At 45.0% G+C, this 14,476-nt stretch overlaps 1 protein-coding gene across 1 annotated transcript in view; it reads right to left on the bottom strand.

Annotated features, from left to right (window-relative positions):
* Positions 1–1,061: 1,061 nt before the first annotated feature.
* USP3 (ubiquitin specific peptidase 3) overlaps positions 1,062–14,476 on the bottom strand; it is a gene marked incomplete at its 5' end in the record, with an annotated part of 24,133 nt that continues 10,718 nt past the window's right edge. The window contains 10 exons of the mRNA XM_010139982.1: positions 1,062–1,749; positions 3,227–3,294; positions 3,410–3,523; positions 3,699–3,817; positions 4,777–4,857; positions 5,015–5,121; positions 7,017–7,163; positions 10,651–10,764; positions 11,430–11,543; positions 12,396–12,478. Of these exons, the coding sequence (XP_010138284.1) occupies positions 1,584–1,749; positions 3,227–3,294; positions 3,410–3,523; positions 3,699–3,817; positions 4,777–4,857; positions 5,015–5,121; positions 7,017–7,163; positions 10,651–10,764; positions 11,430–11,543; positions 12,396–12,478 (1,113 nt within the window). The remainder of the gene's footprint in view (positions 1,750–3,226; positions 3,295–3,409; positions 3,524–3,698; positions 3,818–4,776; positions 4,858–5,014; positions 5,122–7,016; positions 7,164–10,650; positions 10,765–11,429; positions 11,544–12,395; positions 12,479–14,476) is intronic.

The following is a 14,476-nucleotide window of genomic DNA, read 5'->3' as shown; positions in this document are numbered from 1 at the left end:
CCCTTCCCAGATCTTCAAAGCCAAGCCATGAATTTTACTGTTACCACAACCAAAAGGCGCTGTTTGACTGGGTAACTACACAAAGTAAATTCTCCTCTTACTACCATGCTTTTGAAATTTCGCAAGTGTCCAGTTTCTTGCTAGGCACCTGGTGAGGGTTAGCTAGAAAGGATGGGCTGGGGGGAAAACTGGAACACGGGTCCAGTTTCAGATTGTTTGCAGTACTGGTTTTCCTGTCCATCTTTTTTTACATCTGACTGTAAGCTGACTTCTCCTCTCCAACACAGCAGTGCAGCTAAGAATGCAACTTTCTTTCTTCAAGTCTTCCTCCATTACACAGCCAACTTTCGTGCCTCCACTTTTCACCTTGAGACTGTGAATAAAGATCCCGCACTGGGCCCTTGCATAATTCCTAGAGCTACCTGGGTCTGCTCCAGTCCAGCAGGGCTGGCTCCTCCCCTCCCATCCCGCAGGCTCTGCTGTGGAACTGAGCATCTTCCCTTTAGGCTGCATTTGAACTGAACTGTCAGGTGCAAAGCAGCTGCAACATCACCCCCTTCCTTTCAGTTCGAAGTGAACTGCAGGCATTTAGCGGACAGGTGCTACATTCAGACCTAAGCTGTCCTCTCGAACGCCAAAATTTGGGGCCATACTCCCTATTCCTGCCAGGAAGGAGGGCTAGGGTCCAACTGCCAGGGAGTCTCGAAGTTCTCAAGCAAGTTAAGTGTTCATGATGAAATTTCAGGATGACAGTCTAAACCAAGAGGTGTCTAAGGCAATTCGGGTCTAATTAAAAAAAAAACCACCACAAATCTCAGCACAATTTAGACATGTATATATTTTAAGGTTGGGTTTTTTTTTCTTAAATTTGAAGTGGGGTGGGGGCAGGGGTGTGCAGCAGACCATACGTGAGGAATATTTGAATCCAACTGCAGTATTGATACCACTGAACCAACTGTTTATTTACAATGATTCCTGAAAGTAAGTCAGCAGCCTGAATATACACCAGTATAGCAGCAATTACCTTGTCTACTTAATGATGCAACATCTCCTCTCCTGTGCAGACCAAGAATGATTGTTCAGAGGTCACTGATTTAGTTTCTTGGAGGGGAGGGATAGTATGTACAAACAATTCCTTGATTTAGAGAGTAACTAACTCATACCTACGTAACAGCTGTGAGCACAGCATGGAGTTTGTATTGCTTTTCCTCATCAGAAGCACATTTATCTTGCTTGTAAGGAGGACAGAAAGCTTCTCTGATGTAAATGTGCCTTTAGAAAGTGAGAACTGAAAACAATATAAAAGTCAAATAACTATTTCATGAAACTATATATAAAAATTGAGTTGTTATCACAACTAAAGCAGCAAATCAAAATCTGCTGAGGTTTTCTGGTATAACTAAAAAAAGTTAGTTTGTGTCCAAATTCAGTAAGTCAAATGCTACCATTGACACAACAAAACTAAAACCCACAAAAGGAAATTGGAAAGTGCACAATGAAATTAATAGTCTTGGATCAAGTATTTATGGAGAAATGGAAATGTTTGTCCGCTGGACTTGATAAGTAAGCATTAGGAGGAGGTGTTAAAGTTTATCTGCTCCAGATTTGGCTTGCCGTTCCACGTAGAAGAGGATGTAGGCCTTGGCCTTTACCACAGTCTCCTCGTCGGTCAGAGTTACAGTACTGTCGTTAAAATGGAACCACCGGCCTTCATGAGCTGCGTACGCGGTGTAATGTCCAGAGCCCACGCTGTCAGCAGAGGGAGGAGAAAGGACCATCAGAAGCAGACAGACCACCTCATTCTCTGATGCACTTTCTGTTAGGGCTAAGAGACTGCCAGGAACCAGAGGCAGAAAGAACTGACAGCCCACCCACGGCAGTTGCTAAGAGGCTTCCCTTCTTACTGCGGGGCTCAAAGTGCTCCAAATTAAAGGGCTTCATTAACGAAAATAATCTGTGACTGGGACAAGGTGGAAGGTTTTTGATACGATCTTATTTAGTATCCCTTAGCTTTTGTGCAAGCAAGTCTGCCAGCAACACTGACCTTCCACATCCGCCTACATAAAAACCAAGCCCGTTAGCTGTCATCATTCCACTGGGAGGTATAAAAATTTCACTGTGCTCTAGATTTCTGAAAATCTTCCCCATTTATGTCTTGAGACCCACTGTCTGAATAGAATCAAAAGCATTTGCAGGAAAACTAATCCCAGACTACCAAGAAGAAAATTTTCCATCGTGAAAATCGGATCCATGTCTTGTACCCCAGCACTACCCCGCCATCCCTTCTCACCACCCTGCCGCCCCGAGATGAGGCCTGCTTTCCCTGCCTTACGCGCTGTAACACACACGCCACGGTGCCAACCGTCTCCTTCCTTTCTAACCGTGACCAGCTTTCCTTTGCTGTCCGTACAGCTTTCCTGGAGAGCAGCAGTCAGCGGCACCGTGGCTGTCTTTAGTGGGCCAGTCGGTCTCAGAGTGCAGCCTCGTCCTCTCCAGAAAGCAAAAGGAGGGGCTTGCTGCACGGACCTTTGGGCTTACTGTCACTGAGTTACATTCAGGCGTCAGAGAGGTTTTGAGTAACGGGGTTTAGCTTCCTGAAGAAAACTACTACTTTCACAGCTCCCACCCATAGAGCAATTGCCTAAACAATAAAACCAGGAAAACCAAAACCGAAACAACAATCCCCCCCCACCCTGCAACCCAAAAGAGAAGCACCACCCCCAGCACGCCTGTCGGAGAGATGGTGAAGGCAGTGTCATCGCGCTCACTGCGCCAGGCTGAAGTGTACAGGTGCTCCTAACGTGCACACCCACTTTGGGCATAAATGCACACGTGCCTTTCCACGTGAATAGAAGAGGGAAAAAATACTCCTGCTTTGTCCTAAGAATTTCAGAATGAGGCGCTGACTTCTGGAAGGCCTCTCGATTCACTCTGCGGGCTTTCCAGTCCTAGAGGACCAAGACTTTTCCTTCCGTCTCACTTTCAGTCATTACCCCCGACGACTGCCAGAGGGCACTCCCAGGAGTACCTGCATAGATCTACCTTCAGTTAATTCAGTCATCGCAGGTTAATCTCAAGTTGTTTCCACATACATTTAGAAATCAAGGCTTATCCAGCAGTAAAAATACGGACATTGTCTAGGGACAGAAAAACCTTAATGAACTCTGCGTGCACTTCAGCGGGGAGGAGGACTCTGCGAAGAAGCAGGCTTACGCCATGTACTCACCCTGAACCATGGTGCACCACAACGGCCGCGAGGTCATACAGGCAGCTTTCTGGGCCACTGTTTTCAGGCTGTGGTTCAAAAGAGAGAACTCTTCAAATCTCAACAGCGATGCTATATAATTTGTAATAAACACACACATGGTGGAACAAATTTTCTGCAGCAAGTATTAGTGAGTCTTCGTACCTCTAACAAGTAGCATTTCATGTCAAGACCTCGTAAGGGAAACTCAACGTATGTATCAACCTTGTTTCTCAGATATGCTGTCCAGTGAAATCGTTTCAAGTGTAAGCATAGCACCTAAGGGATTAAAGAGACAGACCACAAAACCCAGAACGGAGGCATTAGCGGAGGAGGCTGAACTTAGCGCTAGAACATTTGCAGGAGCCTGTGGGAGGGTTAGGTGTTGCTCTGCTAACAGCTGTTACTTCCTTTGACATACGGTCACACTGCTACCGTTGATGCTAATACACACCTTTGGTAGTTTCTGAATCCAGAATTTCTTGGTGGACTTCTGTTTCTTTTTGCATTTGTGACACATATACAGCTCTGTCTCATCAAGTTCTTCCAGGTCTGTGAAACTGCGAAGACAGTCTAAAAAAGAACAAGGTACAAGAGACAACACCCACACAAAGAATCCTGATTCAAGGTGACATCACGCGATTTTTGTAACGTGAAATGCAACACGCACAGCAGTACAGAAAAGGTGTGCATGGCTGCTGCAGTCGTTCTAGTTGTTGTATACATTTGCACAACAAAAAGCTGTGTAATAGTGTGTTTTAATACAGTAACGGTGCAATATGCAGCATTTCCTTTCCCTGAAAACTCAGCTACAAGCAGTTCAAGAGAGAAAAAAGAAGTTATTCCATCTTTCAAACACAGTCCTGTCCAACATTCAGCACAACTGCTTTCAAAAGAAACTAAATGACTTTCCTACAACGAACATGCAACTTTCAAAGGTGATTTTCTTTTAGGTGCAACAGCAAACAGAGAAAGCAGCAGGGTTTCGATTAGTGTCTCACAATCCGCAGCAAGTATATTCACAAACCTGTAAAAATTAAACCTGTAAAAATTAACATCCTTTAAAGCAAGGCCAATGACAGCACCAGTGCCCACCGTGGCAGGTTTTCATTTCTGTTGTGTGAAAAGCAGAACACTCAGGAGCCGTCCTCACTGTGCGCACGGGGCACAGAGCCTTAGCAAACGCCAGCAGGTGACAAGGCAGAGCAGTGTTAGCTGGAGAGACTGGAACACAGTAGAGATACTCTGACCACAGAGTAAAACCTCTGCTGGACTCTGCCTTGGTACTTAGCTGCCCTCCTGGAGCACTTCTCAGCCCCATCCCTCGTAGTAATACATTGCAGTGCAGAGTGACTGGGTTAAACTGCCACAGAAAAATGATTTTGGCAGCTTCTACCACAGGATCTCAGAAAAGCGGAGAGCACATGGCATGGCGTCCCACCCTCCGTGAAAGCCTGGCTCCTCTGAAAGAGATACTCTGAGGAGTACATGCTCTTAGTCCCGCTAGTGATCTCATTTCCAAGCGCTCTTACCTCGCAGGGTGCACATTGGTCCACTTTCTTGATTTTTAGTACGTTTATTTCTGAATTGGCTTGGAATATCTAGCGAAAGGTCTAGAAAAACGAAGACGGAAACAAAATATTAGGGCTGAATAAAACAAAGCTGAATCTTTTCAGGCTAAAACTGGTTCAGTCATGCGGCATCCAACTAAATCAAGCTTCAGATTCTGCCGTAAGTCACGCAGTGTTTTGAAAGAAAGAAGCACCTTACCTAGGAATGGGTCAAACTTTCTAGATTCAGTCCCACATATTAGGCAGTTGACTTCATTTTGAAGAATGCCTCCAAAAATCGCCGTGACAACAGTAGATGCTCCATTTCTAGACAAACCACATCAGAGAGGTAAAAGCCTGTCAGAATGTCTGAGCTGAGCTTTCAGTGCGTATGACCTGTTGACTGCTTACAACTCAACCATTACTTGGCAGCCCTGTTTGTCCGTGTGTAACAGTGACGCGAGTTCGTCCACCAGGCATGCCCTCCACCCACAACCGCACAGTGCGAGTATTTAGCTGCTGCTAATACTCCTGCTTTATCGTGCGCCTAAAGAAAGGGTGCGCCACAGATGCTCGAGAAGGTTCAGTGTTAGAAGTATTCTGGCTGATTGATTGCAGTTCTACAGTGGAGGATTTTAACCCTGTAATTACGGCTCTTTCTGAAACAAACGTTCTTCTCTCTTAGGTAAGTTGAGTAAGCTTTTTTTTTTTTAATCCTAAACCCTTTGTTACAAGTAATTTTGACTTCTTGAAGCATATTTCTGCACTTTGCTGCCAAAGACAGCTGAAGCTGCAATAAGGTATGATGAAGAGGCATCGTTGTCACTGTTCTCTTTGCTGTCATTTCTCAATCTTTTCAGCTAATTATGTAATGAACTTCTCATGGGCCAATTAAAAAAAGTGAGGTTCTATTATTATGCAACTTCTAAATTTACTAGTTCGTGCTTGCAGGTGTGACACTAGTAGCCTGCAGAAACCCATGTTCCTCACCTGCACTCCGCCTCCATCTTTACAGTTAATTTGCACGCTTCTTGTTGAGCAGAAGGAAATGGCTACCCAAGTAACGGCTGCTCAGGAAGAGAGCAGTCACAGCATATTTCTTCCTTTGCTGTAGGCATTTAAGTGCATGTGACCTTCACTTGCCCTTGACAGAAGGCAGCTTACCGCATCTCATCGTGCATTGAACAGCCATTCTCAAGACAAATTTACAGTAGATGTGTGAACGAAGTTTAAATTCTCTGTGGGTTTTGACACTCAAAGCGTTGACAAAACAAATCAATTTTGTTTTCAAATACACTTCTATTCCAAGAACATTTTAAGATTCTTTTGTGAGATTTTCAAGCAGCATAAATGTGGTAAAGAGCACTTCAAGTGCTCTTTCTTTAAGTCTAAAACTTCAGGCTTTCCCTAATGAAGCATCTATAAAATCCTGCATCTCTCAGAGCTGCTTAGGAAGGGAAAACTCACTCAGCTCTTAGCAGGGAATCCAAGGACTCGCAGACCAAATGTGCAGGCTGAAGTGACCTAACGTTCCTTCCTGAAGCAAATGAAGAAGTTTTCTCTCTGTGACAGTTTCAGTCCAAGAGAAAACACCGCTAGGAAAGAACTCAGAAACGATTGTATTTTGAGAAGTACAGGAAGAGGAGGGAAACACATGGATCACCTCCATTTCAACACACTGTAACAAGAAAATCAAAATTGCCAGGAAAAAGAACAGCAGCTTGAACTGTGTCAAATGACATGACAGCAGTCATCTGTGGGGATATCGACTTCAAACTGTAACTGCATCGCTCACTCATTAATCCAGGAGGGCTGCTAACAAGTTAAACCTACTAACAAGTTAAACCCACCTTTTTTTGCTCCTGTACCACTCGGGCCATCTATCACCCTAAGGCAATGAGATTGTCTGAGCAGAACAACAAACGCTCTATGGGTATAGAGTAGAAAACAAACTACTCTTCTTGCTGGTTCTGAAAGGCTAATGAATTACACCATGTTTACAACTCAGCCTGTATGCGCTGACCTCAGACACCTCCTTTTGAAAGGAAGCACATCCTGCAGGGTACTAATCCTTGAGAGGCGCGGCTTAGCAATTCCTAACACTAGCAAGTGTTAGCACTAGAGCATAAACAAGGAACCATGAATATGAAATGTCAGATCCACCACACGCAGACCCACGCAAAGGCATTAAGGTTTTGCAGAAATTAAAGAACACTTCTTACATGCAACATTTGTTGCTTGCAGACAGGCTAGAATTTTCTTGCAAAATTACTGAACGTGAAACACCATTGAAGCCACCCTGGAGTTCCAAGTGTAGATGGTCCAAAAGGTAACGCATGAACTCGTGGGCATCCTGTTGCTGGTATCCCCTTAAGAGAAAAGCAACAACATGAAAAAAAAATAATCACCAAATATACAGGTTGCTTTAGCGCCAGCACAGAGAGAGCACCAGGGTCACAGGAAAGCCCCTGTGTTGGTTCAGTAACACTGAGCAGGCTCTGCAGACAGACACGTGCTGTACCAAAAAGGTTTTCCAAGTAGCCTCTGGCAAGGTACAGCCACGTCTAGACAAACAGAGTGGTCCTTCGCAGCTCGCTCACTCGCTCTCTTCGAGAATGGAGAGCACACTATCCATCCTGGCTTTGGAACTACCAGAGTTTAATGGTCGATTCATGAGAAAGACACCCAAAAGGTATTTATTGCTCACGTGGGATTCAGAGTCAGTATTTCTGAGTGGTTTTCATTCAGCCACAGAACCTGCTCACTCTGGCAGTTCCAGGCATTTGTTTGCCTGTTTGTTGTCCTCCCCACCAAAGCCAGGAACTTAATCTTTGGGCTTGTTTTCCACACGTCTTTCATCTACAATACGAAGCCTGAAATAATCTCATTTTCGAGGGCGAGTTGTAGAGCCGTGCTCAGAATCGCACACCTCCCCTGCGTAACCCACACACCATTTGCTGGGAGAGGCGGGTAAAGGGGGGTATCCAGAGCACCTGCTGAGCACGTGGCTTTGCTAGGCTAAGGCCCCCGCCTCAGATGTGCCAGGCTATCAGCAGCACCACTATTATTTCACCACTAACAAACCTCACTGAAGGGAACAGAGAAGCTACCAGGCTATAACAGGCCTTTACATTTAGGCTAAATCACACTGAACAAACAGCTGCTGCTGGTTTGCTGTAAGGTGTATACTGAAATGAAGCCGGAGAGCATACCTAGGGAAACAGTGAACCTTTCTGCCACACCGACGTACTTCTGTGCCAGTCTTCGTAGGCCTAGTTACAAAAATCTCTACATAGCAGAGCTGGCACTCCTTCTTCTCTGTTTTTTTTAAGCTGCTTTATCAATCAGCCTGCCCCTCTTCCTCCTCACTACACCTAAAAGTATCATCAGCAGTAACTGTCACACAGGAATGTCTGGGAAAGAGCAACAGAGATCTTTTTTTTTATGCTACTGCTCGGGGGAGGGAAAATGTAAGACTCATGGCCCAGTACCCAGAGCTGGAGAGAAATGAGAACAGACGCAGTGCAACAGAAGTATGCGTGAGGCTGACGGGCTTTGTGAGGAACATCAGTACGTCTTACAGAAGTATTGCTAGGAGGTATCCAACTAAAACTGAAATAAAGCCCTTTTGTCCTGTAGAATTACAGCAGTGTTTTCTTCCAAACCAGCAGCTGCAAGAGAGATCACCGAGTTTGTACGCAGATCTTACAGCGCCCTGAAGAACATCAGCAGCACACGGTATCCACTGGATACCTTTTACAACTGAAAAACTGGCACAGAGTAACACCGCTGTGCTGCAGCAGGCCAGAGTCCAGTACAGCCAGAACAACCTTCGGAATCCTTCCACATTGCTAGTTGTGCTCCTGGTGCATGCGTTTATACTTGCATACAAACATGTTAATTACGGATGACAAATTCTTCAAATTTATTAAAAAGCAGAGTAGAAGTACAGTTCTTTAAAGAAACTCAACGATACCGATGATACATGTTTAAAATGAACTACGCTCTTAGAGCCCTTCAGCAAAAAGCAGTTTCGCTGAGAGTCAACTTGTGTAGGAGAACCGACCTCCATCCACTGAAGCACTTCAGTTCAAGCTCACGTCTAACCTTTCTTTTCTACTGGCAACAAGACAGGATATAAACAGAACAGTTACTCGGAAAACAAAGTATGCGATTTACAGGCAGTAACTCAGCAAAATCTGCATCTTGCAACTCTGCGTGAAGCTACAGAACTGTCTTGGCCTGCGGTGGAACGAGCGCAGCTTGTCCCACAGTCGTGGAGCAGGACTTCCACTGCAGCGTTAGAGCCCAGCGGCGCTCCAGCTGTAAACGATGCTCTCCACTCTCTGTACGCGCTACGAGACAGAGGGCACCAGAGCCCAGCAGCAGCAGTTTTTTCTATGACCACCTCTAAGAAGAGCGCGTGCAGTCCTTGGAGGTCGTGCCTTCAGCTGCCGGGCTAAAACAATTAAACCAAGTTTCCTCCCCCTGCCTCATCGCTTCAGGCTCCGTGAAAGCAGAAGCCAAAGTGGCTGGTTTGGTGTTAACATGCTACTGGCTCCGGCTTTCTTCCACGTGTCTGTCCATCCCTCTTCTCTTCCCAGTCTCACAGGAAGCGCACAAGGTAGAACTAGCATTGCAACGTTATTAGGTTTTGCAAGGTTACAGTTAAGCACCGAATAAACTCAAATTTCTCCCTAGACCATGAGGGAGCACGGATCTACTGAGCAGCTGACTCTTTTCCCCATGTGATTTAACGCGTTCTCTCATCAGTTAATCAACATGCTGCAGCTAACTGGGAATAAAAAAGGAAGAGGGGGAACCTCAAACAGCACTTTTTCTTTTCAAAGCTGTGATGGAACCCACAGTGCTGAAAATTTGCGTGAGGAACTTTAATGAACTGTTTTCTCGCTTAGTCTAGCATGAATTATAGTGAAGACAGTAATAGGGAAACTGGTCAAGGACATTATGAATGATGTTTATTTGCCTATAATGTTTTGGTCGCTGCTTGCACCTACTGGTATTAAACTTCCTTGATTCTCATAAGCCAAAGTGAAACATATTTGGCAGTGTGAAGAACAGAATAATCGGGTTACTCATTGAGCAGATGTGTTCACAGCATCTTTTCAGCACTGCTGGAGATGTAACAGATAACAGAACATCTTTACTACCTGCGAACACAGAGCAACTTACCTTCATCACAATATATCCTAACAGGTTTCAGTGCTCCTTTTTTCAAATGTTCAGGGGCCAGGACAGGGAGACCTTGGAGAGGAATGATACTTTGATTTACTTGGGTAACCTTTTTATTGTCTTTTTTTTTTTTGTCAGTATGGGCACAAAATGCCTACTACCCACAAGATTTTTTTTTTCTTATAGCCCGTATTTCATGTCCAGCTGGTGACTACAGTATTCTGCGAGAATCAAGGAAGTTTCAGCCAGTATGTTTGCATTTAGGCCTGTAGGTGCTGTACCTTTTTTAATCTGACTATGTCACTGTTCTGCTGCAGCTAAGCTTGGGTGCTGGCAACACCATGCACTTGGCGCTTACCTACCATTACCATGGTGGTTCTGCCCTTTGGAGCACTGTCTCAAAGGTACAACTACTACTATTTAAGATGTTTGTCCTCTCCAACACCGCTACATGCAAGCATGTGGTAGAAGGGCGGGGAAAAAAAGAAACCACTACCAATAAACACAAAACTGTCAATCAAAGTGAAGATCTTTTTCAAAGCATATTTGTGGGCTTATGGGAAAGCTACAGAGTACATCGCGTGGATTCAGCAAATTTTAGAGTGGGACACCAGCAGTACAAGGTTGCAATTAAGGATATGGTTCTTATTTTATAAGACTTACCTAAAATTTGGCATGATTTTCCAAACAACGTAAAATAAAGACTCTGGACTAAATGCAGTTTGGCTTCCTTGCCATAAAGCACAGAGTGTCTTCCTGAATTCTTCCACCAGTGAACTGGAAAGAAGGTCAAAGCTGGTGATTAATATGGGTTTGTGTCATAATCCTTACAGGTTTACCAGCTCAGTGGTACAAGTATCAGCTAAGACTTTGGTTAAGACTGAGTAAATACCCTTTCCAGAACTTCCAAGATTTTACGTCCAAAATCCTACCCATAATGCTGGGGAGAGACACAGGGTAGGAAGCTTACATTTCAGATCTTGAGGGCTCCCCTAGCAATCTATCCATCTTTTGCCAATTTACTGCAGACTCTGCTAATATCGTCGCTTTAATGCTTGCTCAGACAGGCTACAGATTGCAACTTGCTTACTCGTGGGTTTATTTCTTTTAGTATGTTCACTTGCAGACACACCTCCACGACCATATTTTAGCTGGAAGTAAGTAACGTAATGTCTGGAGTACATACAACTAGCAAGCACTTCTTAACTTTTACTTTAAATGCAGTTACACTCCGGTGCTTTCTGCGTCCCCCTGCAGCACCAGACAAGCAGCAGCAAGCTGCAAGTGATACAAGTCTCTTTTTTTGTATAGCCAACTATTCTTCGAGGACTCTGTCCCCCCCGAATCATTTTCAACAACACTGAAAGCCTACAGAGGCTCTACTACCCGGGCACTTGCTGTTTGCTGTAAAGTTCAGTGCTAACAAGGAACACGCAGCTTACACATTGTTATCCCCCTGGCTCCTGGTGTGGTAAGTTCGCCTGCCTGCCGTCTTCCCATTCCTCAGCTCCACAGCAGGCAACTCTTTGAAGTAACAGCAAAACTGTTGAATGTTACTACAGAAAAAGGAAAAATGAATGAAATCCTTAGAGGGCAGAGAATAAAGAGAACATTTTGTACTCTGCAGCCTGTTCTTTGAAAGGCTTAAGTGCAGTGACAGAGGATGGCAGTCATGAACAGTTCATACTCAAGCAAATACTCATCTGCTGTAAATGACTATCAATCAGCCCAACTACCTGAAGTAATTATGTTTTGGTTCTGCTCTAAGAGGCACCATGTCAGACTGAGGTATCAGAAGGCATTCCCCAACAAACCAGACTGCATCCGCTGAGGTGGTTAACTCCATGTCTACACCTACAATTTTTATCAATTCTATCCTCTGCTACCATAGTCCCAGTAACAGAACGTACGAAGCATGTACCTCGACTCCTGCAAGTGAACCCTAAATGATGGAAAGGAAAATGGAGATCCATTAGTCCTGCTACAGCTCGACTCAGTAGTCGCCCAGTAGAGAAGTTCAGAAATGCAAAAGGACAATTGCAAAGCAGTGGTGGTCTCAGCAGCGATAAACAAAGTCTAACATCTCAGCACTGTTCTACCCACTTGCACAGGACCCCACCCCTCAAAGCGTGGTCTCTGCTTTCACAGCGACCGCAAGCATCAGCATGTTTGAACAGCCTCAGCAATGAAAGGGCAGTCTCCTTTTCCGCTGAGGGTACGGCAGGCTTCCGCCGGCACTCTGCATCGCAGGAAGCCCCTCGCACTGCTGAACACAACTACGGTACCTGCACACACCTGTGCCTGAAAGTCCAGGTACGCTCTCAAACAGTAGTAACTTGCCAAATCCCCTTGCCTAATGCTACGGCACACAACCACTCACAGAGGCACGGGGAAAGCTTCGGACGTACCTGAGTGACTGAAGGATTGCATTCATGAAACATGTATTCCCCAGGTTCCGAAGGCCTGTGGCACAGAGGGCAGTGGTGCTTCCCTGGGAATGAGAACAGTTAAGTTAAAGACTTGGCATTGCTCCCCCACTTTCCCCCGAGAGAGCTGTCAGTGTTACTACCAGCAGTTTCAAAGCCAAAGCAACCACCTCACCAGCTCAAACTGCCTTGAAGCTCCATCTTGACAGGAAACCTGTTCCTTACTTGTTCCTGTCAAGGGAAGACTATACTACATCTTCTCCTGTGAAAATAAATCTAGACTAGGACGGAGTTAATCACAGGCTTTTATTGCAAAGTATCTGTGTGTACGTATGTTAAATATTCACATTCCAATAATACTCAGGGAGAACTGGACACTAATTTTCCCTAAAGTGCCTCTGAAAATGAAAATACCAATCCTTATCCATCTGGTCCCATGTCTCCTATGCACAGTGTGACAGCCTGCAGATTGTTTTTAAGTCACCAGCACCAGTCTGCTGTCTTGGTGGGGAGCGTTGTGGTGGCCAAAAGGGTGTTTTGAAAGACAGACAACAGCTTTTATTTGGGAAAGAAACAGTCAAGTTAGACTGTGCAAAGAAAAAGCAACATGTTCAATGAAGAGAAGCAAAATATACATCATTTACAGTCTGGGAGCTCCACCAGGCCAGAGCAGTGTTACCCACAGATGAGCTTGCTTTTTGCCAAATAATCTTCAGGTTGGACGGGGAGAAGAGGGAAGAGGAATGTGGACAGTGCTGCATTTATGATTTCTACAATCCGCAACACTTGGACACGGGCCATTCTCTACTGGAATGGAAGTTCATCATTGATGAACTGGAAGTTCATCAAATTTGGGGGCATTCTTTATTGTTCTAATGGAATTTAAAAGCTGGACTGTCTCTTAGCAGTCACGTCTTAAAATGAAGATATTACTTGACTCCAAAGACTGTGTGCAAATCCAGGTTACCAAATAGGTATTCAGAGCGTTCCAATAAAGCTGCTTTCTCCTCTCCGTATCTACCACAAACAACATCTCTTGTGAACTAGTAACAGTACCGTATTTGTGTACGTGGGGTATTTTAAAAAAATTATTATTTACATAAGCAATTCCTCAACGCAGTAAGAATTGGTTAAAGAGAACTGTTTTCCAATAAAGGAAGAAAACACTGAAGTACAGACACCATACTGTCCTTCACGTGTTCTTTTCTCACTCTTGTCCAGGGTGAGACAGCACGGTATTAACGCAAACACCCGCGCCCTGTCTCTTCTAGATAGGGATCCAATGTGCCAACAATAAAAAGATCATCTGTTGTCATGGGCAACAGTCAAGTAGCAATAAAACTGAGAAAACAGCACAGACTGAGAAGAATAAAAGCAGCATTAAGTTCACACTTTGTCTTCTCCGTATCTAAATGTTGCCTATCATTTTCCTTCTGTTTTTTACTGGCTTTGCATTTTCCAGGCAACGGTGCTGTGGTGTTGCCACAGCAAAAACACGCCACTGTTTCTGCTAGGCTTCCCCAATCACCCCAGGGTTGGGCCGGAACTGGGAGCATACACAGCACATCGAGAGGACCCTACCCTGACTGTAGTTGATGATACATTTTTAAAGTAATCAAGCCCCTACAGACTTTGCGAAACAGCAACGGATAGCTTTGCTCCTACCCCACCCTCTTATTTCCATTCATCCTCTTCTCGAGAGCCTCTCTTGGTAGTCAGGTGGTTCCTCGTAGCTGAAGACGCTGTTACTTCAGCTGCCTTTGGCCGCACTGCTGTTCTGCAGCCACAGGGGCCAAGCAGGAACAGCTCCGCTCTACCACCCCGGCCGAGGGTGAACACGAAGCACTTGCATACAACTGAGACAGTATCTATCTCCTCCCTCCCTAAAATCTGGAAGGAATTATGAAGATTAGAAACTCCCTCAGCCCAAACTATGGAAAGCAGGGACGTGGTTTGGGGCACATGTTGTCTGGAAGAAAGTATGCAGCCCTTCAGCGATCTAACAGGGGCTGCAGCGTCCTCTCCTGGGTGCTTTTCTGCAGACATGAAGTTGAAATAGCAGG

Source organism: Buceros rhinoceros, unplaced genomic scaffold, assembly GCF_000710305.1.
Source record: "Buceros rhinoceros silvestris isolate BGI_N320 unplaced genomic scaffold, ASM71030v1 scaffold39707, whole genome shotgun sequence".
In the NCBI taxonomy this organism is placed as follows: Eukaryota; Metazoa; Chordata; class Aves; order Bucerotiformes; family Bucerotidae; genus Buceros; species Buceros rhinoceros.
The sequence above is the reverse complement of the archived record's forward strand: the minus strand, read 5'-3'. Positions and strand labels throughout refer to the sequence as shown.